Raw genomic sequence first — 26,497 nt, 5'->3', positions numbered from 1 at the left:
ATATTCAAACTATACGCTATTCTATAAAAAGGTGCCTAAATGCAATGGCACGTACACACATAGTCAAAGAATGGGTGAAGCACACAGGTAGACATGTAAATTATAGAATAGTATGATTTCCAAACGTGTTTTTAGTATTTTAGGAGTGAGCATTTACACCAGTTCTATAGCTGCCATAAGAGCCTAAATTCCTTTATAGAATAGGTGCACCACTATGGAATTGTCCCCTTAGGGAGTTAATCTATAACTGGGCACCTCCATTCAGGTGCCTGAGCCCACGCGATAGAAGCCCATTCTATAATGGAACCAAAGCACGTAGATTACCAGCGAGTCTAACATCTAGGCGCCCACACTTATGCCAGCAATACAGATGGTCTGACTGCCTAAATGGGGCAGCGAGACACAACTTACAGTAAGTTTATGCATGTGAGAGCCCCGCTCCCTCACAAATACACAATATGCAAGATAAGAGATATTCTGTAAATGCGTGCCTATGTGGAACACTGCCATATTTTTATTTATTGCATTTGTATCCCACATTTTCCCACCTATTTGCAGGCTCAATGTGGCTTTCAGAGTTTTGTTATGACATTGTCATTCCAGGATATCAGATACAATTAGTGATGTGCAGAGATTAAGTAAGGGAAGAAAGAAGGAAGTGATCAGGGGGTAAGTATAGAAGGTGGACTTTCATAACTGAATGGGTTGGTGAAGTGGATTAGTGAGGCTATAGGTTCTCTTTGTAGGCCTTGTGGAAGAGATGTGTCTTCAGAGATTTGCGAAAGTTAGTTATTTTGTCGATTGTTTTCAAGTCTGTGGGTAATGCATTCCATAACTGCGTGCTCATTTAAGAGAAGGCAGTGGCATGCATCAGCTTGTATTTTAGTCCTTTACAGCTGGGGAAGTGCAGATTGAGAAATTTGTGGGATGTTCTTGTGGCGTTTCTGGGAGGTAGGTCCACGAGGTTTAGCATGTAAATTGGGGCATCTGCGTGAATGATTTTGTGTACAATCGTGCAGATCTTGAACGCAATGCGTTCCTTAAGTGGGAGCCAGTGAAGTTTCTCTCTTAGGGGTTTTGCACTTTCATATTTAGTTTTTCCAAATATGAGTCTGGTGGCAGTTTTCTGGGCTGTTTGGATTTTTTTTGATAGTCTGTTCTTTGCAGCCAGCATACAGTGCGTTGCATACATGGTCACATACGTACATGCTAGTATTCTCTTCATACATGTAATACGCACACAAATCTTAGCCCCTAGTTTATGGAATTGCCTCCATAGTGACTAATGAATTTATCTCAGCCTTTTAGATAAAGCTTGTTCAGACTTTACTTCATGTTGGCAGTGTGAAAAGAGCTGTGTGCATAACACCTCAGTCATCTGTAGTCAGCAGTGTCACAGTGCCTACTGAAAGTCATAGCCTCAGGTAAAAAAAAAAAAATATATATATATATAAAAGCTTAGATTAAGTCCTCTGGGAGGGCAGGGAAATACCTAGTGTACCTGAATGCACCTTACCTGGAGATAACAACATAAAAGTGTTAGCTAAATCCCAATTAAGAAATAAATAAAAATCACAATGAAAAACCTGCTTCTCCCACACCCTAAGAGAACTGCATCTGCAGATGTTTTATCTCTTTTTTCCCTGTGTAAATTCTGTTTTTATGTACACTGGTTAATTATGAGTGTAAAATGTTTACTTTTTCTGTTGATGAATTGTGCGCTATTTCTCTCTTTTACATTTTTGTATTGATGTAAAGCGCTCTGATTTTATAAGTGTGATGTAGCAAATCCTATATAATAAAACTCACCCTCAACGTTCTGAGGACACTGACGTCACTTCCTTGATGAAGGTTTCGTGGTGGTGAAGCCACTGAAAGCACCAAGTCTCAGGGCCCCGCCCTCACATCAAACATGATGACGTCGAGGGCGGAGCAATGGCGTCACACAACGAGGGCGGCGCAATGGCGTCAGTGCAATCAGAACGAAGAAGGGGAAGGTAGGTAGGGAGGGAGGGGGACGAAAACCTTACTAGCGCCCGTTTCATTTGCTCCAGAAACGGGCCTTTTTTTACTAGTCTTAATAATCAAATAGCACATATCCCCACATCCCCAGAAAGAAGGATGATGTTATGCTGCCCCCTGGTGACTAAATCTGAATCAAGCACTCGTGTGGTTGCAGGACTCAACTCAAGTCTGTCCGCTAGGATGCTGTCTTTCCCTACCTTGCATTGGCACAATTGTAAAGACAGCAAGAGCGCTTAAGAAATAAGCATGGAGTGCTGCAAGACAAAATCAGGGACCCCCCAAAAACAGGTGCAGCAAATGCAACCTCTGAGAGGCAGATGCAGCAACCAAACGTAAAAAAATCAAAATCGTTAAAGTCCCTAACGATTTTTAAAAAACGAAGAATGCACCAAAAAAAAAAAGTCACACATGCTCAGATCGGTATTCAAACGTACAATGTATCAAAGAATCACAATACACATCGGTAATCGGCCCCTAAATCATGCGCAGAGCAGCCAAGCGTTTTGCTGGCTGCTCTGCGCATGCTGCAAACGTAAAAACAAACAAAAAAAAAAAGCCACAACACATACACGTGGCTACCTGGTCAGCAAAATCCAAAAACAAAGGATCGGGAGGGGGCAAGGGCGCTCATCAGGAGCGTCCTGTATGGACGGCCTTGCCCCCCCCCCCGCTGCTCCCCACTTTCCGCCGCTCCCCCCCCCCCCCCGAAAAAGCAAAATGCTAGCTGCCCCGGTCCCCCTCCCTTCCCTTCCTGTTCCTGTGTTCTGCAGAGCTAACTCCGCCTCCCGTCATTCTTCTGCCCCGTGCCCCGCCCCCGCCGCTCCCCCCCTCCACCGAGACCCCCCTCCCTATTAACGACCCGAGCAGCGCCTCTCACCTCTTTGTGAAGCGCTGCACGGGCAGGAAGATCTATTGTGTTGGTTGTAGAGTCTCCATGACGTCTCCTCTTCCCTGGCCCAGGCCCCGCCTCCTTCTGACGTAGGTTACTTACGTCAGAAGGAGGCGGGGCCTAGGCCAGGGAAGAAGAGACGTCATGGAGACTCTACAACCAACACAATAGATCTTCCTGCCCGTGCAGCGCTTCACAAAGAGGTGAGAGGCGCTGCTCGGGTCGTTAATAGGGAGGGGGGTCTCGGTGGAGGGGGGGGAGCGGCGGGGGCGGGGCACGGGGCAGAAGAATGACGGGAGGCGGAGTTAGCTCTGCAGAACACAGGAACAGGAAGGGAAGGGAGGGGGACCGGGGCAGCTAGCATTTTGCTTTTTCGAGGGGGGGGGGAGCGGCGGAAAGTGGGGAGCAGCGGGGGGGGGGGGGGGGGCAAGGCCGTCCATACAGGACGCTCCTGATGAGCGCCCTTGCCCCCTCCCGATCCTTTTTTTATTTTTTTTATTTGATGTGTTTTCTGACGTCCTTTGGACCAATCACAGCGCTTTTAGCTCTGCTAATGCGCTGGGATTGGCTCAAAGTTTGTTTATTTTTTCACTTAATGATTTTTCCTGGCACAGAGCTGTCCTAACGAGAGGTCCAGACCTCTCGTTAGATTTCCTGCCTTTTTCCTGCGTAAAGGCAATCGGAAAAGGTTAGTGCATGTCGTTTCAATGGGGTTTTCACACTAATTGCTCATCTCCATTCCGTTTTCGTTAGCTGCTGGCTTCCTCGGTAAAAGCCCTTTGATGCATGCAACGGATCAAATTTTCCTCGTTGGAGGGTCATTAAAGGCTCATTTAGCTTTAGTGCATCTGCCTCTGAATCAGAAGGCTCCCTGAAAAGGAGCCATTTGTCAGCTGCACAGACTCAGTTCAAAGACTGTTTGGGGACATACTAAAGGGAAATGCAAGAGATAAAAGTAGAGTTTTGGCCCCCAGAGAGAAGCACAGCCTGGGGATATCTTTACATGTCTGCATCATTTCACTGATAATTAGATTATAAGAGAGGCCAGGAAACTTTCACAGTGGAGATCTTCAATGATCTACTGTCAATCACATTGCAAAGAAGAAAGGAAAAGAGAGATCCCAAACTTTCTGCAGAAGGATTCCATTTATTTGGATTTAGCTCACACTTTTGTTTCAGTAAGAGCTCAAGGTGAGTTAAATTCAGGTACACTTGGTATGTCCCTGTCCCCAGAGGACTTACAATGTAATTTTATACCCGAGGCAATGAGAGTTAAGTTATTCGCCCAAGATCACAAGGAGCAACAGCAGGTTCTGAACCTGTCGGTCGTCAGCCTGATGCCCTTCCCGTTCGGACTTCGTTCAGTGTAAGTGGAATTTTGAAAGAGACAAAGGCAGCTGTGGATGGATGGGCAGCTCTGGAAAAAAATGGGATTCTGGGATTTCCCTTTTGAAAAGAACGGCCAGGCAAATTACCCACAGGAAAATACAGAAGAACTATCCTCCGCAAAAATGAAGAAGACCAGACACAGCAAAGGTGACGAATGACAATAAACAAAATTGCAAGGTGTAGCGATCAACTTTATCGCTTGGCAGAATCAACACGGATCGTGTTTTGGCCAAAAGGCTTTCCTCAGGAGTAGACTTGATATGGACTGTGTTTCGGCAATAATATTACCTGCCTCAGGAGTCAACTATCTGTTGCTCAACCATTAATAAAACTGGTGGCCCCAAGGGTTCACTAGTAAATAAAAAAAAAAAAACCCACACACTTCTAAGTGTCTTAGCTGCTGAAAAAAAAAATGTGTGTCCGCTCAAATGTGCAGGAAGGTAAAGCCCCCCAGATAACCAAAGATAGCAATGGGTGGGCTGTCAAGGGACAGCAGTTACACTGCCTGTTGTGGGAAGTCCAGAGCAGGAAGAAGGAGAACAAATGGGGGAGAAAAGACCTAGATAAATCTGAGGGACTGGGTCTAGATCTGGACTTGCGCCGACTGACCTACTGCAGATGAAAAGAAAAAAAAGAGAGGGAGGGTGGGGAGAAGAGGTAACAAACCAGATGAATGAGGGAATTATGCATATAAGGGAAGACTGGAGATGCTGGTATTAATGAAAGTGTGTGTGTGGGTGTGTGGGGTGGGGTGGGGGTGGGGGAGCATGAAATGCAAAACTGCATAGTTTAGTGAATGAGCGAGAGAGAGATATGGAGCAGGTCTGGTCCCCAAGAATCGGTTTGTTTCCTCATGAAGGGACAGAACTGCAGGCTACTGGGGGGGGGGGGGGGGGCTGGTGGGATTATGATGGAAATGGATCAGGCGGGAAAAGGCTGAAGGAGGAAGGTGAGGGCAAGAGGTATACAAGAAGACCTTTCTGTATGTGCTCTCTGGGGGGGTGGACAAACTTAATACACAGAGGGCCGTATGAAAGTACTATCCTGGGCAGTAAACAACATTACATGTACATTTCCCATGTCTTATATTCTGCCTATACTGTTAAGTTCAAGGCAAATTTCATATAAAGAAGCCAGAGACACAATTCTAGAAACATACTAAAAACTCATCAAGCTTAAATTATCCACCAAGAACAATACATTGTAAGATTGTTTAACTTTCTATTATGTCATGCATGATCTTTATGTAACACTAATTGTCTATTTTCTGTTCTATTATCCACCGATACATCGTAAGCCACATTGAGCCTGCAAAAAGGTGGGAAAATGTGGGATACAAATACAATAAAATAAATAAATAAATCTAAACAATACTAAAATGATCCTGGGTAAACAAAAGTTAACCTTCTACTCCATGAAAAAGAGATTACATACTTCCTAAATAGAATTGTCTTGATAGATTTCCTAACATCATGATTTGCTAATTGTCTAATAGATAAGGGTAATGTATTCCACATTTTTGTTTCCTGATAAGAAAATGACAAAGAGAACATTCTCTTAAGAACAGAGTAGCCATATTGGGTCAGACCAATGGTCCATCTAGCCTAGTATCCTATTTTCCAAACAGTGGCCAAGCCAGGTCACAAGTACCTGGCAGAAACCCAAATCGTGGCAACACTCCATACTATAAATCCCAGGGCAAGCAGTTGCTTCCCATGTCTGTCTCAATAGCAGACTATGGATTTTTCCTCCAGCAATTTGTCCAAACCTTTTGTAAACCCAGATAAAATAACCGATATTACTAATTGTGATCAACTACATCAACCGCACTGAAAAGTTCAAACTGCATAACGACAGTTTTTTTTTTTTTTTTTACCAGCACTCATTAGCGGCCTGACCTCCACAAGCAATGTACACAGTACCGTTTCTGTACTAAAATTTGCACAACATCCTGATTGTGAATTATGCAAAACATTAAGAGCCCTGTTTACTAAGCTGTAGGCATGCTAAAAATTAGTGCGTCTTAGTAAACGGGGCCCTAAATTTCTCAAGATAGTCTAATTCCTTCCATAAATTTAGTGAGAAAAGGGACTGAAGCTACAGGTCTAGAGTTTGTTACAATTTACCAAGATTCTTTTTTTACATTTTTAATATTTTATTTATTGAAATTTAAGATATAAACCAAGTAAAAACATACTTATAATAGTAAATTGATTATCAATGGTATAAAGTTCAACAAATATACACAAAAGAAATAAATCAATAATGATAATCCAACTAGTCCACTATTAAACAAGAGGACACGAGATAATCAGAGAGGAAATATTAAATATATTAATTCAAAAAATTAAACCCTAGCGAGAATATATATAGTTTATGAGAATAGCTAATCAATCAAAGTAGAGGTTCCTCTGTCCTAGGAGAAACATCTTGGCCAGTAGCCACAATCTTATTACTCAAGAATAATGTCAATTGACATGGATCGAAGAAATACAAGTACAAGATTGATACTTTACTACACATTTACAAGGAAAAGTTTTTCCTCCCAAGGCCAAAACCCTGGGGCGCATCAATAAGAACTGTCGTCTTCTTTTCTGTGTGACTTTAGCTGCACCTAGGAAGATTTAGACTTTCAAAGAGCAAAAAGTTAACATACGATACTTGAAATATAATTTCAACAACCAGTCTCTAACTTAGGTCAAAGTAAACAATAGTGTAGAAGGTATTGCTACCCCTTCCTTAGAAGATTCAAGGAAAGCTGTTAAGTCCAAACTATCTTGTGATATTGGGAAAAAAAAAAACATCTGCTTCTCCCCCAGTCTCTTACTTCTTTACTGAAGGTAAATTAAAAAAAATCTCATGAAATCGGAGATAATGATTGAGATGGTACTTTTAAGGTTTGTAACATATATTTCTTAAACATCTCCTCAGCTGAGATTCCTGGGATTTCAGGGAAATTAATCAAACACAAGTTCCGCCTACATACTGTATTCTCCAAATTTTCTAATTTTAATACCACAGTCGCCTTTAACTAAAGAGGTTCAGAGGGCTTAGTAAAAATACTCCGAGAGAAGGAAGTTTTTAACCAGTTAAATATCATAACCCTTACAGGGGCTACCTTCATAAACTGAGGACATTTGTCTAATTGACAGTGTGATCTCGAAAATTTGTTTATCAATTGATTCGTATTTGTCCACTGGACATGCTGAAAATTACTCCAGAACATGACAACTGAGATTGCATTAATTTTCTGACCATATGACCATGCTAGAAACTCTTCTGTATTTTCCTTAAATTTATTTGTGGCATTTATACCCCGCTCTTTCCCGCTCGATAGCAGGTTCAGTGCAGCTTACAAAGTATGACGGAGATAATACAGGTATGGAAACAATGTATCACAGAGATGACATAATTACATAGAGTGGGTTCAGTGTGGCTTACAAAGTATGGTACAAAGTATCACAGAGATGATACAAAGTGTGGAACAAAGTGTCGCAAAGATGACAATTACATAGAGTGGGACAATAATGAGAGATGTGGGGAAGGGATTGGAGTGTGGGTAATACTAATGGTGTGGAGTGATGTGTGGAGTGATGTTTAAGAATTAGGATGGGTCTTTTGGGTAGGCATGGCAATTTTTTCTTTGAAATAATCAGCTAACTGAATTGCGGAAGGTGGAATTTCGCAATAACAGTCACTTATGTGGTGTCCAATAGATGTTTTACCACTTGAAAAAGGTTTTTTTTTTTTTTATTCAGAGTATCTTCACCTATCAGCTTGGTATAATAATCCCTCTTTGTCTCTCTTAGATTTATATTTTGTTACATAATGTCAGATCCAGAAATACATAGAGCTAAGTAGACCAAGAACCAAAGACCACTTCTGAGATTAGGTGCAACATCTGACATTGCAAATAATTTAAAAATCTAAAAGGTAGAAGAGCTGTATCTGTCTTCAATTTTTCATCAAGCTGATCCAGTCCTGGTTTTGTCCACTACTTCGCAAATGGAAAGCAGAACCATACAACTATGCAAGCTCTAAAGTAAAACCCAAACCGGATCAATCTACCTGGAAAAACTGGAGCCATTTCCAACTCTCCTAACAACTAAGGGACTACATATGTTAATCCATCTTCAAGCACTCAACCTATATAATAAAAAGCACCTCCAACATTCTGAAGCTGACTCCGTGGCACTGTGGCACAGTGGCAGTGTAGGGTTCGTAAGTCTGTAGTTCAGCGTTTCATTGGCTCTCACTGTCAACGAACAACCAATCAGACAGAACGGAACTTGGAGGATGGAAGTGGAGTGGATTGAATCTCTAACAAACAATCATATACAGGGAGGTACGAACATCAGTGGAGGCAAGTGCACAGAACGGAAGGGAAGGCAAACATTTAATCACTTTGTCACACACACACACACATCACACACACACACTCAATCAATCACTCTGTGTATCTCTCTCTTACACTGTCTGTAAAACACACTGTCACTCTCAGTCTCTCACATGGGCAACTGTATGTTGCATTCTCACGAGTAAGGAGCTCTTCTGATGTGATTGTTAAACTGATTGAAGGGCCTGAACAAGGAAAACTTTTACCACATTGTAACACAGTTTACACAAAAAACATTGTATATAAAGAAACCTTACACATGTAAACAACAATTATATTCAGAATACAACCGTGGAAACATTAATGGCAGGAACTCATTACATTGCTAGCGTCTGTTTCATTGCGTTAAGAAACGGGCCTTTTTTACTAGTGGATATATAAGACAGAAAGCAAGATAACAAAGCAACTGTGCTCCTGATGAATTTAGCAGGCAGTTTAACCAACTCCAGAGCTGGTTTAGCCTCAGTCCTGATCATATTAGAGATTTGGATGCCACTGCAATACAGCAGAACACATAGCAGTGGGAGTTTATTCCAAACCTATTTATTAAGACCTAAACAGCAAGCAATTGCAACTAAATCCGTACAGTCCACTCAATATGATCCATGAAGTATCAGATAAACCCGCTGTATCCCAAATGTAATTCCTGACAAAGATGGTGCTCGTTAAGTAAAAGGAATATTCTGTCTATGAAATACAACGTGTAAATCGCAGCAGCAATATAAGGCTTAAACAATCCAAACTTTGGTTAGCACAGGCCTAGCTCTGAATGACCTAAATGGTCTGGATCCAATTGACAAGTCTGAAATAAAGGCACAACACAATAACCCCCCCCCCCCCCCCCCAAATCCATCCTTACCTAGCCTTGGCATGACAGCCCCAAGAAATTGCTCATCTTCTTGGAAATGATTTTCCTGTAAGGACTCTAGAAGCTTTTGTAAGACGTCCTGGGGAACTTTGCAGCCAGTACCTTTCAGTTCAGTGAAGCGGGTGAGGCGGAAGCTCTTGTCCAGCTCATAACTTTCTGGGTTAAAGGACTCTCGAACAGACATGGCTCATGAGTAGCTTATTTCTTTTGTCAGTAAAGGGCGACTGGGAAACCCTTTTTATTAATCAACTTAGATGCAAAAGTAATAACATTACCTAAAAAGAAAAAAAGGAATAAAACAAATAAATCCCTTCATTCCACAGAAAACATAAGTTGGTCACTGTGTGCACATACAATAAACCCCAAGAGAGAGAATCCTCCCCCCCCCCCCCCCCCCCCCGATATAATTTAGTTTATAACATATGTGAAATTTCTGAAAATTAAAATCTGCAAACACTTCAAGAATGTGAACCTTGTGTTAAACTTGGGGTTGATATTTACGAGAAGCTCCTGCCCTCTTAAAAGCACACTGAGCAGGCTGGGGTCCGATACTCAGCAACACTTAACCAGACAGTGCCACTAAATACTGGCGCTGACCCGCCACAGCACTCTACAGTTAAGTGCTGGGGTGGTCCAGGAGAAGAGAATTATATGAGCGCCGGCCCATAATTCTGCTGCTTGGATGACTGGAGGAATAACTAAAATAGATCATAATACCCCTCCCCCAAGCTCATTAATGGGGTCTTTTACTAACCTGCAGCAACATTTTTAGCATGTGCTAAATGCTAGTGACATCCATCGGAATATATGGGCATCTCTAGCACTTAGTGCACGCTTATTTTCAGTGCGCACCAAAAACACTACCGAGGCTTAGTAAAAGGCCGTATAAGGGTCTCTTTTACCAAACTGCAGTAAAAAGTAGCCTTAGCACATCCTTATGTGACTCTAGGCAAGTCACTTAACCCTCCATTGCCCCTGGTATTAAATAAGTACCTGAATATATATAAACTGCATTGAATGTAGTTGCAAAAACCTCAGAAAGGCGGTATATCCAGTCCCAGTTCCCTTTTCCTATTTGAGATTCTGTTGCTACTATTTGAGATTCTACATGGAATTTTAATGTTGCTATTCCACTAGCAACATTCTATGTAGAAGCCTGCTCTTGCAGATCAGCAACGCGGCCGCGCAGGCTTCTGTTTCGGTGAGTCTGACGTCCTGAACAAACGTGCAAGACATCAGACTCACAGAAACAGAAGCCTGCACGGCTGCACTGCTGATCTGTAAGGGCAGGCTTCTACATGGAATGTTGCTAGTGGAGGAGTAGCCTAGTGGTTAGTGCAGTGGACTTTGATCCTGGGGAACTGGGTTCAATTCCCACTGCAGCTCCTTGTGACTCTGGGCAAGTCACTTAACCCTCCATTGCCCCAGGTACAAATAAGTACCTGTATATACTATGTAAGCCGCACTGAACCTGCTATGAGTGGGAAAGCGCGGGGTATAAATGAAATAAAAATAAAATAAATATTGGAGATTCTACATGGAATGTTGCTATTCCACTAGCAACATTCCATGTAGAAGGCTGCGCAGGCTTCTGTTTCTGTGAGTCTGACGTCCTGCACATATAAAATAAGTACCCGTATATACCTGTAGTTGCAAAAACCTCAGCAAGGCGGTATATCAAGTCCCATTTCCCTTTCCCCCTTTCCATTATGACATCACAATATCAGAAGTGAGCCAAGTATCGGGCAATCAAGCCATTGTGACATCACTGATGAGGTTGGCTCTTATTGGTGGAATGAGTGGAGGAGTAGCCTAGTGGTTAGTGCAGTGAACTTTGATCCTGGGGAACTGGGTTCAATTCCCACTGCAGCTCCTTGTGACTCTGGGCAAGCCACTTAACACTCCATTGCCCCTGGTACAAAATAAGTACCTGAATATATGTAAACCGCTTTAAATGTAGTTGCAAAAACCTCAGAACGGCAGTATATCAAGTCCCATCCCTCTTTCCCTTATGCGGGTCAGTCCCACGCTAAGACTATTTTTATTGACAGTGTAACATGGACGATTTTTCTATTTTCTATATTAGTGGCCATACACTAATTTCCCATTAGCAAGTGAGCCCCTACTGCCACCCAATATGTAGGTAGTAAGATCTTGTGCACTAAGCAAACGCTTTGCATATGGCAATGTAGCTACGCTAATCGATTAGTGCAGAACACACCCACTCTCTGCCCCCAGCACGTGGGTACTACGCACACACATCCAAAAATTACTGAGGGATGCCTCAGCGCACCCTGCAATAAGCCATCTTTTGCTGCCCTTTATAGAATCATTCTTAGCGCCGATTCCCGTGACTAATTTTAGGCACCAGACTTAGGCCTGCTGAAACCTGGTGTAGATGCTGGCGCCCAAGTTAAGCATAAGTACATAAATATTGCCATACTGGGAAAGACCAAAAGGTCCATCGAGCCCAGCATCCTGTTTCCAACAGTTGCCAATCCAGGTCACAAATACACGGCAAGATCCCAAAAATGAACAAAACATTTTATACTGCTTATCCCAGAAATAGTGGATTTTCCCCAAGTCCATTTAATAACGGTCTATGAACTTTTCCTTTAGGAAGCTGTCCAAACCTTTTTTAAACTCCGCTAAGCTAACCGCCTTTACCACATTCTCTGGCAACGAATTCCGAAGTTTAATTACACATGTTGAGGCCATATTCTGTAACTATATTATACTATAAAATATCTTATATTCCACATTTTTGTTAGTATTCAACGCAGATTAAAATAAAAAACGGTCCTTCCACAAATGCAGTAAATTATAGCTCAAACCAAAAAGTATACATTAACTTACTCCATATCATTTACAGAAAAGAAATACATTTTTAAAGATTTTTACGAAACAGCAGGGAAGAACTAGATCTTTTAATTTGAACAGGCAAACTATTCCAAATTTTTGTACTTAAATATCTACAATGTTCTAGTTATTTTTTTTTCAATCTAACCCCTCTAAAACTTGGAAAAACTAAAAGTAAATTTTGTGCAGAATGGGAACCATTGCCAATCCATCCAAATTTATTTTATTTATAACAGTTTTACAATCCATCCAAATTTTTACCTATCTGGGATTTATAAACCATGCAAGCTATCTTGAAATCTATTCTAGAATGTATTTGCAACCAATGAAGACTACTTAGTAAAGGAAAAGCTTTCTTAAAGTTATCCACCCTAGAAATCAATCTGGCCACAGTATTTTGAAGCATAAGGCAATACAGCTTGAGCAACACCGCTGAAACTTTGAGGACTTAAAGAACAAACAGCCCTCAATTATTGTAACCTGGATTTTTTTTTTGTTACCAAAGCATTAACTTAACCCTCTGTCATCCTAGAATCAAGAATCACATCTACAACTTTGGATTTATTCTCTATCTGTAAAATTTCTCCTGTATCCAATATAAAATTCTTCTGTGGAATTGATTCAAAAATCACCAGTCAACTACGTGCACAACTTTTCAAAATGCCTCTGACACACTCATGGTCATGCCCCCTTTGAGTTATGTGCTAGCAGAGTTAGGTACCATGCCTCACAGAACAGCACACACAAATGTTAATGAGTGACAATTAACTTTAATTGGTTAGCACCCAATTATTGATAGTTAAGGACTCGTTACTCCATCAATTTGTGTGCTGCCATATATACAGTAGAATCCAGGAGTATTTTACTAGCAATAACCATGTCAACTGGTATATTTGGATTTTCAGAAGGTATATGACTAAAGTCCCTTACAAAAGGCTCCTTAGATATGGGATGTCGTTGTTTGAGAGGCAATGTCCTTTAGAGGACTGGAAACTACCTTTAACTAAAATTCAGGTAACAGAGAGTAGGACTAAAGGGTCAGTTATCCACCTGGAAAAGAGTTAGTAGTGGAGTGGATTTGCACCTGAACCTATGCTTTTCATACGTATTCATAGGAGACAGGAATGATCAGTGAAGTGACTGAATTTGCAGATCACACAATATTATTCATTGGTTACAATGGGAGAGGATTGTCAGGATTTGCAGAACAATCTTGTGAGACTAGGAGATTAGGCATTTAAATGGCAGATGAAATTTAAGTGCAAAGTGATGCACATGGTGATAATCCCAACTACAAGTCCAAAATGCTGGATTCTGAGTTAGGATCAACACCAAAGAAAAAGATCATAGTCAGTGGGGACAATACATTGGAGTTTTCAGCAGAGTGCAATGGCTGCTAAAAAAAATAAATAAATAAAAGCTTAGGGATTTGACAAGGTATGGAGAACAAAACTGAGAATATCATTATGTCTTTGTATTTGGTCAATGGTGTGAGCACACCTTGAGTACTGTGTGCAGTTCTCACTGCTCCATCTCAAAAAGCACATGGCAAAAAAATGTTCAGCGGTGACAAAAATGAGAAAGAGAATGAAACAACTCCCTTAGGAGATCTTTTTAAGGTATGCAAGTGTTTTTAGTTCCTGCTAAAATTCAGCTGGTGCTAAATGCTAAGATGCCAATCGTATTCCTATGGGCGTTTCAGCGTTTAGAAACCAACTGATTTTTAGCTTGAACTAAAAACGCTAGCGCACCTTTGTAAAAGGCCCCCTTAATAAGAAAGGCTAAACAGGTTAGGCCTTTTCAGCTTGGACAACAGATTGCCGACGCTTACAAAATTAAGAGTAGGGTAGAATGGTTAAATACTGGCAAGTCATTTAAGCTTTCAAGTAACACAACAAGAGAATAATCCATGAAACAACTGAATGAAAGGAAATTGTAAAACTGAAAACATATTGTAAAAATTGCTCTCCCTCCCCCCTCCCCCACCAAACACACACACACACAGTTAAGCCATGGAATGTGTTGCTGAACAAATGGTCAAGGTGACTAACACGGCAGGATTCAAAAAGGTTTTGGAGGAGTTTGTGAAGGATAAACCTATAAACCGCCATCAGACAGGCAGACTTTGGGAGAGCTATTACTCCTGCCTGAAAAAGAGCTAAGAGAAATACAGCAACTGTTGAGATCTGATGGGTACTAGGACTGGCCACGGTCAGAGACAGGATGCTAGGCTTGATGGAAGTTGATTTGATTAAGCTTGACATTGGGTTCATATGGCAGGGCATTAATTCCCATTCACAGCGCCAAGTCCAAAAAAAGGACCATCCTCAGTTCAAGGCTCAGACTTTATAGTTTGATGTTAGGCAAAAGAAGTGATAAATGCATTCCCAACATTACTCTCCATTATTAATGTAGGGTCTGCCCACGTAGAATCCAGAGGGGGATCAGCACAGCAGCCCTAAAATGTACTAAGATTCATAATGATAGCACTGGCCAATTAGGAGGCACTCTCAAAAGCTTACACGCTAGCATCAGAACACGAACAAAGTTCAAGTCAAAACAAAAGAGATGAATCTGGTCTACTTTCACAACTGAATTCCTATGCTTTTTGCTGGCATAGCTGATTACAATGAGTATTTTTATGGAGTTGGACTGATGTAGAAAGGATGGTGTTCACCTGGATGGTCACAAAGGAATCTAAGGGCCCTGTTTACTAAGGCGTGTTAGCATTTTTAACGCACCTACAATTAGCGCATGTGCTAACCATCTAGGTGTCTATAGGGGATATTGTAGGCGCGTACACAGTCAACATGCGTACATGGCTAACACACGTTAAAATGCTAATGCGCCTATAACACGGCTTAGTAAACAGGGCACTAAGTCTTTTCAAAAAGTATGCACATTTACTATTATTGTGCATTTAATTTAAAAATGTCTACATGCAACTAAACATCTTGGAAAAAAAACAGGATGGTACAGCTCATGACAGATGTACCATGCCTTGGTCTTATCTGCTCCTTCTTCTAGTTGAAAATCACTTCTTACCTTCTGAAACACAGTCTGAACATGGTTCCAAGTCAGGCTTTGTTCCCTCTGCTTATGATATCAGACGTTCTTTGAGGTCATAAGCAAGGAGAATGCAGGCAATGCTGGAATACATGTTTTCACTGAATGAGAAATGGTAAAAGTGCTTCTAACCAGGAAGGCAAGGCACTTTAAGCCTAATAGTCATGCAAAAGATAAAATCCAAAGCATCTAACCTTCTGTTTTTATAAGCAGTATCCTAGAAACTGTAAAGCCAAAATAACTATGTGCTCTAAAGGTATAATGTTTGAAAGTGGACCCATTCTACTGTTTTGGAAAATGACTAATCTTTCAGACATTTGTTTGTATGAACAGTCATCAGGTGAGAGGTACCAGCTCTACTTTGTTTAAAGAGAAAATGAACATCTTTTTATAACCTCAAAGTTACTGGTTTCCTAGCAAAAGTACAACATATGGTGTTGTGATTAATCAGTTATATATTAACATAATAAATGAAATCATAGTAGCACCAGAAATAACTATCCACTGAAAGAGTATTTAGTTCACAGCATCAAAAAAATCAGGCCACAAAAATATGTATGGTCAGACCAAGTCCAGCATCTCTGGTGCCAATTCAGGTTGCTTAGAAAAAGTTCTGAGATTCTAACGAGGAGATTAATTCCCAGCAGTGAGAGGTAACATTCCCCATGTCTACCTGGCTAATAGTAAGGAATGGATCTGTCCTCCAGAAACTGATTCACACTTTTCTTTTTTAAACTTAGCTGCACCTCTAGCTTTTACCACATCCTCCAGGAATAAATGCCATAATTTAGTGTTGTGACTGCAAGACTGTCTTAAATTTGTTTTTAAATCTGTTGTTTTATGAATAATCTCTCTAGTTCTATTTGAAAGGCTAACGAACCCTTTCAACAGTATCATGATTTCATAAACCTGTCAACCCCCCCCCCCCCCCCAACTATTTTTTCCAAGCTGAAGAGCCCTAACCTTTTAGGCTTTATTCATAAAGATGCCATTCTGTCTCCTTTAGCATTAAAAACAAAAGTTTAAGTTTATACACTGCTTGCAAGCCCAAAAGCTATCAAAGTGATGCACATTCAAATACAGTTGGTACTGATAACCTTATCTATATTTTTTGTAGTACTACAGTATCTTTTTAGAGATGGGACAACCAGATCTGCATATAATATTCAAGCTTCAGTCTCAGCACCAATATTATATAGAAGCATTACATTCTCAGCACTTCTTTCCTGTACAAATGAAATCCAAGTCTTTGCTCAGAATTATACCTCAGAATCTACATATGCTCTAAAAGAGAAGACATTACTTCATGCCTCTGGGATTACCATTTATGGTATTTGAGCATGGTCTCCAAATTTTTCTTTTCTGGACTATTATACCTTTTATTAGGACAAAACAATCCCACCTACAATGCATCAGTTTTCTAGTCTCTAGACTAGACAGGTGTCTCCTTCAAATAATGACTACTGGAACACTAGTCTTCAAAACATCAAGGAAAACCCTCCCAGAAACAAGTCACACTTAATATATGCGTTACATATGGTTAACAGAACTTGGTTGGGGAAGCTATTTAGGAGATGTACAATTGCACTTTTTAGTACTGCTGACTTGGAACATGTTACAAGAAGAAAGCAAGTCTGTCTAGAGATCAGACTTCAAAGTTTGGGCATCAGACAGAATGCATTTCCCAGGACCAACCATGAACATTTTTTAACAGCAAGATGTTCACCAAGAGAATGCAACTTTTTCGAATAGCCAGGCCACTCTTAGGGGAAGTTAAAGCAACATCCAGAAGCTGCCAGCTCTCTCCACACTTTCTCATGCTAAGGAATAGGAAACATAGGCAAAAAGAAAGCAGCTGAATTCAAATGCAAAGCTTCCAAAGCCAACGATTAACCCTTGCTTTCCTGAAGGACCAAAAGGTTGCGTTGCCGACCTGGCCGCTCCCCGAGGGGGGGGGGGAGGGAGAGAAACATGGAAAAGGCCGGGATACCTTAAATTTGCGCCACTGCCTTTAAATGGAGCGGGCCCTGCTCCTCCTTAGACTAGGGGGGAGGGGCAGCCACGCGCTACACGGGGGTGAAACGCGGTTTAAATCCCTAGGATACACCAACTTCTCCCCCCCGAGAATGGAATTTCGGGAAGGGGGGGGGGGGGACAGGCGAGAAACAGTCGTTCCCGCTCCTGACCACAAAAGTAAAAAAAAAAAGAAAAAGTGTCGGCGGTTGGAAAACTTAACCCCTGCGCTGCCTCTTCTGCCTCCCTTAAAGCCACCCCGGCCCACGTCCCCCCCCCCCCCCCTCCGGGGCCTTTATTTACCCTCTTTCAATAAAGGCCCCTTTAAGAACACCCCCCCCCCTTCCCACCCCTCCCCCCCGTTAACCCGGCTCTCACCGGCGCGCAGCTCCGCTCTCGGCCTCCCCCCCGGAGAACGGGACTCCCAGACTCCCAGCATGCACCGCGCCCGGGCTCCCTTCAGCGCCGCCTGAGTGGAAAAGAAAAAGTCGGGGTGGGGGAGGGGAGGGGGTGCTGCTGGGCCCGGCCTGGCTCGGGTCACCCAAGAACAGCTGCCTTTATTCAGAAGCAAAGTAGGGCATTTGAGGTCCTTAACCCCCCTCCAGGCGTGCGGGGTCCTTTAAGTGCTGCCCGGCCCGACGCTACCTCCCTTTAAGAGGCGCCTGTGCAAGTGTTGCACGTGCAACGGCTCCGCTTGGTGGGGAGAGAGGAGGAGAGGCTTTTGCATTTTGCTCGTGTCTTCTTGATAGTTAGTTAAGTGTCTCTCTGGTGGTGGCAAAGCAAATCATGCAATAAATAAATAAAGCTTTCTGCTAGAAGCGCTGCAGTGGGCTACTTTGCTCTTTTCCAAATCTCCTTACTCTTCAGGTTCTATGGCTAAAATCCACAACGGCACCAATAGGCAAGACTAGGTGGTTGCCTAAAGCAGCAGCTTCTTCTAGGACAACAAACCAGCACAGATAAGATAAACCAGTCTTGAACTTGCGTCCTAGAGTAGCATATGGTACGTGTAGTGCCTGATCCTGCATGTACCCAGATGGCATGGTCACAAATCCAGGACTGTGCCAAAATCTCCAGCCTGGAACTCAGTAATTGGTCGTCTTTGCGGGAACGGCTACCACACCTCTCTACAACTCCTCCACATATATTCAGCACTGTCTTATAATATCTGCTTCTATTATCATGTTGCCCAATGATCCTTCTGTAACACTAAATGTCTATTTTCTAATATATTTCCACTATTCATGATGTATTGTAATCCACATTGAGCCTGCAAAGAGGTGGGAAAATGTGGGATACAAATGCAATAAATAAAAGCCACACAAACTCAAAGAACTATACCCATAAACCACTTTAATACTTAAAAGCATTATGTCCCATTATGTTTTTCTATAATTGTATTGGGAGGGGGGCTGCACTGGCAGGCATAGGGCACTTAATACTCTTGCACCAGAACAGACAATAGGAATGAGCACAAGCACTGAGCTGGTAATAGGTTCAGCTCACTGTAGAAAAATTGTCACTGTGTCAGACCAATGGTTAAAAAATTAATCAAATAGTGCACTAAATGACAATATTGCTTGCATTATTTTATTTGCCCCCATTGCACACAGAGTGGAAGATTCAACATGTCCACAATCACACCTAGATCTTTTTCCTGAGTGATGACTCCAAATGTAGAAACTAGCATGATAGAGCTATACATGTGGCTATTGTTCCCTATGTACACTTAGCCGTGTTAAATTTCATCTGCCGTTTGGATGCTCAGACATCCTTTCACTAAGGCACGCTGAAAAATGGCTTGCGGTAGCATAGGCGTGGGTTTTGGCCACGCACCAATCCATTTTTTAGTGCACGTAAAAAAAGGCCCCTTTTTTTTTTGCCGAAAATGGACGTGCAGCAAAATCAAAATTGCCGCGTGTCCATTTTGGGTCTCAGACCTTACTGCCAGCCATTGACCTAGTGGTAAAAACTCACATGGTAACCAGGCGGTAATGACCTACATGTGCCAAGTGCCACTTGGCACGTGTCAGCTACTTGTGCCCAAAAATAAAAAAATATTTTCAGACGCGCGTATCGGACATACACCAAAATTGAATTTACCGCAAGAGCCACACGGTACTCAGGCAGTAACTCCATTTTGGCGCACATTGGATGCACGTAGACATTTTCGCGGCTTAGTAAATGGGCCCTTCAGTGTCTTAGTCTCCCTGAGGTCCTCTTGTAGCTTTTCACAATCTGTCTATAATTTAACAACTTTGAGAAAATTTGTGTCTGCAGCTTTGATCCCCTCTCTTTCCACATGCGAGCTTGCCCTGATACAGGGACAAGTAGGAACATAACATAACTGGGTCAGACCAAAGGTCCATCTAGGCCAGCATCTTGTTTCAAGTAGTGATCAAGCCAAGTCACAAGTACCTGGCAGAATCCCAAAACGTAGTTAGATTCCATGCTGCTTAGCTCTAAGGATAAGCAGTGGCTTTTCCCAGGTCTGCCTTAATACTTGTATGTGAACCTCCAGGAATTTTATAAATTTTTTTTTTTAACTCAGCTACTATAACTTCAAGGTTGCAAGCCCTTTTCCTGTTCAGTCCCAGGAAGGATACCCTTGGTGTTTCAAGTTGACCATGATGCCCTGTGTTTTTCAGGGGTTTTGACCTTTTTTTATAAACTTTAGCTTGGAAGCTAATTGATGTTGTCTGTTTTTGTAATAGCAAGATAGCATTGCTGTCCGTCACACCTGACCTTGTTTATAAAAATTATTTGGACCAACTAATTCTGATTTAGGCCCACCATCTTGAAACCTGCCAGCTTTCTTTTGCTGCAGGGATCTGTACTGGAACCGGTGCTATTTAACATATTCATAAATGATCTGGAAAACGGAACGACAAGCGAGGTGATTCAATCTGCAGCTGACTGAAAACTATTCAAAATTGTCAAAACGCACACGGATTGTGAAATATTGCAGGAAGATCTTGGGAAACTGGAAGACAGCATCCAAATGGCAGATGAAATTTAATGTGGACAAATGTGAAGTGATGCACATTGGGAAGAATAATCCGATTCTTAGTTATCTGATGCTAGGGTCCACCTTAGGAGTCAGCACTCAAGAAAAAGATCTAGGTGTCATTGTAGACAATACGCCAACATCTTCTGCCCAGTGTGCGGTGTCAGCCAAAAAAAGCCAACACTATGTTAGGAATTGTTAGGAAAGGGATGCAAAATATTATCAAGAATATTATATTATAATGCTTCTGTATCACTCCATGGTGCAACCTCACCTTGAGAATTGCGTTCAGTTCTGGTCGCCGTATACTTGAATTAGAAAAGGTTCAAAGAAGAGCAACCAAAATGATAAAGGGGATTGAACTCCTCCCTTATGAGGAAAGGCTAAAGAGGTTAGGGCTCTTCAGCTTGGAAAAGACTGCTGAGGGGGAGATATGATTGAAGTTTATAAAATCCTGAGTGGTGTAGAACGGGTAGAAGTGAATCAATTTTTTTCATTCCTTTAAAAAGTACAAACACCAGGGGACACTTCATGAAGTTACATGGAAATATTCTTAAAACAAATAGGAGGAAATATTTTTTCACTGAAAGAATAGTTAAGCACTTTAACTTGCTGCCAGAGGATATGGTAACAGCGGTTAGTATATCTGGGTTTTAAGTTTGGACAAGTGCCTGGAGGAAAAGTCCATAGTCTGTTATTGAGGTGGACACGAGGAAAGCACTGCTTGCCCCAGGATTGGTAGCATGGAATGTTACTACTAATTGGGTTTCTGCCAGGAACTTGTGACCTGGATCGACCACTGTTGGGAGCAGGATACTGGTCTAGATGGACCATTGGCCTGACCCAGTATGGCTGTTCTTATGTACATGGCTTCAACAATCCATGTAACACCATTGGCTTGGCTCCACTTCCAAATTCCTCAGTGGTCGCTGTCCTCTCAGTAGTTCCAAGCCATGGGATTGGTCTCAGCCTGTATTTGAGTTACTCCACAGCTATGCTGCTGTCTACGGTGGTAGATGATGTCCCAGAATCTCACCAGGGGCTTCCGTTTCAGCCCCTTCCATATCACGAAGTCCTCACCAGAATGACCCATAAGTTGAAAGCCAAAGTAGTGATGGCAGTAAAAGGTGGAAAGACTGTCCGCCTCATAAAGTGTTCTCGGTGCAAATTCCGTGAACAGCTGATAACCATTATGAATTCATTTCTGGAAGCATGAGGAGGACTTTTTTTTTATTTTTTTGAATCGGAGGACTCCTCTGATTCACAAATGCATGAGGTACCATCACCTGAATTGCCTAGATAGGCAGGCAGTTAGTTGCAATTGTCAACTCAGAGTGCAGGAAGCGATCAGACCCTCAGCGCTGTTAACACCATTAACAGAGTGAGCACAAGTGGGTGAGGGCTTTGCTGTCAGGGAGGTTCTAAAGAGGGGGTGATAAGTGATGTATGCCCCCTTCAGCTGCTGCCGCATCACTGGGAGAGAGCACAGCAAACCGTGAGGTTGGGGCCACGAAGGCCTACCTACCTGCACCCTCACTTTTTGAGGCGGAATTCACCTCCAAAAACAGCAGGAGTTGAGCGAGAGACATCTGCCCGAGTATGGGAGGAGGCTGAACAGCAACAAGTGCTGACTCTTCTGCTTCACCTGGCCAGCCTAGGAAAATTGCTAAAAACCTGGAGACTGGTTTGCTGTATCCGACCAATATGTCTGAGTATCTCTGCTTGGCTACTGGGACATTGGATATTACTGCCTCAGCTGGACTCCATAAAGAGTAGACAGTGCTTACTGAAGTGGATCAGATGGTGACCAGTCAGATAGAAGTCTCTGAATGCAGTTTGTGGAGATCCTACATAAGAGTAGCCATACTGGTTCAGGCCAATGATCCATCTAGCCCAGTATCCATTTTTCCAAACAGTGGCCAAGCCAGGTCACAAGTACCTGGCAGAAACCCAAATCATGGCAACATTCCATGTAGAACCTCAAAGAATAACAAGATTCCGGAATCCTAAAGAGTGAAAAGATTCCATGCAAAATCTCAAAGAGTAGCAACATTCCATGTAGAACCCCAAAGAATAGCAAGATTCCGGAATCCTAAAGAGTGAAAAGATTCCATGCAGAATCTCAGAGTAGCAACATTCCATACTAGAAATCCCAGGGCAAGCAGTTGCTTCCCCTGTCTGTCTCAGTAGCAGACTATGGACTTTTCCTCCAGGAATTTGTCCAAACCTTTTTTAAACCCAGATAACGCACCTTTTCCTGACTTTATTTTGGTTATATCATATCTGAGTTCCTGAGGAAGTGTATACAAAACCCTGCAGAGTCCTAAAGGCGTAGGAGCACTTCTAAACTGGGACTAATAATATTAGATCCGCTCCTGAAAGGATAAAGCATTGGTGATATTCCACTCGACCGGACCTAATATCGCGTATATGGATTAAACTTCATCCGGGAGTGGATCACCTACTATATTACGCTAAGTGCCCAATTGATTATATTGTTTTATAAAATACAATATAGAGTATCTCAAAGACATTACTACAGCATATAGATACCTTATTGAGATTAAGAAAGTAAGAAGGGAGTTATACCTTCTCGATATATATATATATAAAAAAAATTCTCTCATGTGTATGAGGTTGGACAGAGCAAAGGATAAGATTGATTCAGACATTTTTAAATATTGAATTAGTTTATTAATTGTGAAGAGAGCACGGGTGTGTATTTTGTTCACACATAAAAATTGTGGAGAAGTTCCATGATTGAGAAGCTTGTCCACCCTTAGAGATATAAATCACTTCGGTGTAGTCTCGCTTGGGTGAGTTTATACTCTGAGAACTCTCCATTATCTATCAAAAATGTTTTTTGTAAAACTATTTGTTAAATACTTAAGTGTCTGATTAATCTTTTATCTACTTTGACTCCTCCTGATTATACTCTGGTTCTTTGATAGTCAGTATTTTGATCTTTACCAGAGATTATTTTGGGATTGATATTTTTGATAAGCTGGTCTATCACAGTTATATTCTGACATATGTCATCAATTGCTCATTTCTGAATTTCTGATCCGAAGAAGGATTACCTTCAAAAGCTCATCAAAAAAGTATTGTCTTATTTTCTTTGGCTTGTTTTATTTCTGTTTATTAACATTTATAAATGATCTAGAGATGGGAATAACTACTGAGGTAATTACATTTGCTGATGACACAAAGTTATTCAAATTTGTTAAATCACAAAAGGATTGTGAAAAATTGCAAGCGGGCCTTACGAGACTGGGCATCCAAATGGCAGATGACGTTATAATTTGAGCAAATGCAAAGTGATGCATGTGGGAAAGAGGAACCCAAACCATAGCTACACGATGCACAGGAAAATGATCCTGGTGTCAACGCTGATGATATGCTGAAACCCTCTACTCAGTGTGAGGTGGCGCCTAAGAAAGCAAATCTTAGGAATTATTAGGAAAGGAATGGAAAACAAAAATTAGAATGTTATAATGCCTTTGTATCACTCCTTGGTGTGACCACACCTCAAATACTATGTGCAATTCTGCTCACTGCATCTCAAAAAAGATATAGCAGAATTAGAAAAGGTACAGAGAAGGGTGACAAAAATGATAAAGGGGATGGGACAACTCCCCTATGAGGAAAGGCTAAAGCGGCTAGGGCTCTTCAGCTTGGAGAAAAGGCGGCTGAGGTCTATATGATAGAGGTCTATAAAATAAGTGGAGTGGAATGGGTAGACCTGAATCACTTGTTTACTCTTTCCAAAAAATACTAGGAATAGGGGGCACGCAATAGAGCTACTAAGCAGTAAATTTAAAACAAACCAGAGAAAATACTTCTTCACTCAATGTGTAATTAAACTCTGGAATTTGTTGTCAAGCAGTTAGCTTAGCAGGGTTTAAAAAAAGGTTTGGATCATTTCCTAAAAGTCCATAAGCAGCATAAAATCTGTTTTACTCTTTTGGGATCTTACCAGGTACTTGTGACCTGGATTGTCCACTGTGCTGGAAACAGGATACTGGGTTTGATGGACCTTTGGTCTGTCCCAGTATGACAACACTTATGTTCTTATTTTAGATCTGCACGCTGTGATTTATACTATACTATAGGAGAGAAGGTATAGAGCACAGAAGACAGCTGGTTATCCTTCGTTTTCTAATATGCACACGAGCGCTAACTGAAACAAGCACAGTACTCGGAGGATTGCTTCAGTCCTTTCCCCTTCCCCCATTTCTGCTAATATGGGGGACTCTGCACTACTAGAGAAGTAAGGAACGGACATAGGTCAACCAAACAAAGGAAACTCAAGAGGTCGATTGTAGTAAAAGGTGTTTATTGAAAAAACTCAACTCCTAAAGCAGGCATATTTTTTGCCAAAACACGGTCTGTATCGAGTCTACGGTATCTGGTTTTTCAATAAACATCTTTTACTACAATCGATCTCTGGAGATTCCTTTGGTTGACCCATGTTCCTTCCCTACTCCTCTGGTTGTGTCAACGTTTCTGTAGGGCATCCCTCTTCGATTTGTCAGGTGTTGGACTCTATACTACTGTCAATAGATAAATCAGCTACGGAATGAGAACTACAAGTAGAATCTCCGGATGTATTTAATTATGATTGATATGCTCCCATTCATTGAAAGATGTATCTATACTTTTACACTAAAATTAGTTGTAAAGTGTTTTTAGGAAGATTGCTTTGAGGCACATAGCAGTTTCTAAGACACACACATAGGCTGCACACTCATTGTTCCTGTTTTTCTCATCTTTCTGTTGCTCCTTTTGGGTTTCCAACTCCATTGAAGCCCTTATTTACAATTTATCAAATGTATTTCCCTCATTTTTTTTTTCTGACTTCTTGTCCCTCCAACGTACTATAGCAGCTGTCCTCTGGATGACTAGGACAGATTAGTTCCTCCTGGAACCTGGTATAAAATCCACTCTTTAGCCTGCCACTAGGTGTCACTCTTTACCAGAATGCCTTTGCTGAGTAACCTATTTTCAAGTTTGGGGAAATATAATTAGCAGAGCGATACAGCGGATTTACATATCAAGAAGAGGCCCGTATTGGCTAGAAAACTCATGTACTTACATATTTTCTTGGCCCTGTAAATGGTATGACACAGCCTGCACAGACTCCAGTGACCTCACAGTAAAAACAATCCATAACACTGTGCCAAATCGCCCAGCAAAGATATAAATAAAGGAAGAAATTATTTTTCGTTTTCAAAACCTGAGCTGTACAGCATCTACTGTCTAAACGCACGTAAGAGCATAAAATGTGACCAGTTAAGTCAGACCAATGGTTTTATTGGTGCTTGAGCACGTCCAGTCAAAAGCAGACTTTCACAATGTGTCCATGGAGAGGTCATTTGTTTTAAATAACTGCTCGGAATGGTTCATCGAGTCCCTAGGTCACTTGGAAGTCACTAACAGATGCCAAATAATGAGCATAAAGCCCATTCTGTGCTGTTTATTTCCAGGAGCAGGTGGTGGAGACCCCCTAAGGTTCTCTGGCAAAATATCGGTGAATGGACCCCGTCTTCTAGAACCTTGGACAGATAAACTGCTAACCTTGATCACATTCTCTGGCAACAAATCCCACAATTCCTGTTCATTAAAAAATACTTTCTAGAATTTATTTTAAATCTTCTGTGGGTTAGTTTCATGCAATGTTCCCTAGTCTTCCTATTTGAAAGGGTAAATTACCATCCCCTCTATGCCTGATGCACTGAACTCACGATTTTGTAAATCTCTGTCATAAGCCCTCACAGCCACTTCTTCTCCAAGCTGGAAAAACCCTACCTTATTTACCCTTTCCTCATAAGAGAGCTGTGTCATCCCCTTTATCATTTTTGTTGCCCTTCTGTGAACCTTTTCTAGTTTTGTTGTATCTTTTTGGAAATGTGGCAACCAGAACTGCACACAGTAGTTGAGGTATGATCACACCATGGACTGATATGGGGACATTGTAGAAACAGA

The 26,497-nt window shown here is 41.6% G+C and overlaps 1 protein-coding gene across 5 annotated transcripts in view; it reads right to left on the bottom strand.

The window, feature by feature from the left end:
• Window positions 1-17,933, bottom strand: part of LOC115478847 (selenide, water dikinase 1) — a 65,434-nt gene extending 47,501 nt beyond the window's left edge. Inside the window, exons 1-2 of one of the 5 annotated variants that reach the window (XM_030216475.1) lie at window positions 17,884-17,933; window positions 9,559-9,842 (exon numbers count right to left, since the gene is read on the bottom strand). In XM_030216475.1, coding sequence (XP_030072335.1) covers window positions 9,559-9,751 — 193 coding nt within the window. In that variant the 5' untranslated portion in view covers window positions 9,752-9,842; window positions 17,884-17,933. Of the gene's footprint in view, window positions 1-9,558; window positions 9,843-15,471; window positions 15,521-17,218; window positions 17,355-17,379; window positions 17,405-17,482; window positions 17,622-17,883 lie in introns of those variants that run through there. The other 4 variants (XM_030216476.1, XM_030216479.1, XM_030216477.1 and 1 more) reach the window with 4 other exon arrangements.
• Window positions 17,934-26,497: the final 8,564 nt, after the last annotated feature.

The sequence above is a fragment of the Microcaecilia unicolor genome, chromosome 10 (assembly GCF_901765095.1).
Source record: "Microcaecilia unicolor chromosome 10, aMicUni1.1, whole genome shotgun sequence".
NCBI lineage: Eukaryota > Metazoa > Chordata > Amphibia > Gymnophiona > Siphonopidae > Microcaecilia > Microcaecilia unicolor.
This window is presented reverse-complemented; position numbering and strand designations above follow the sequence as displayed.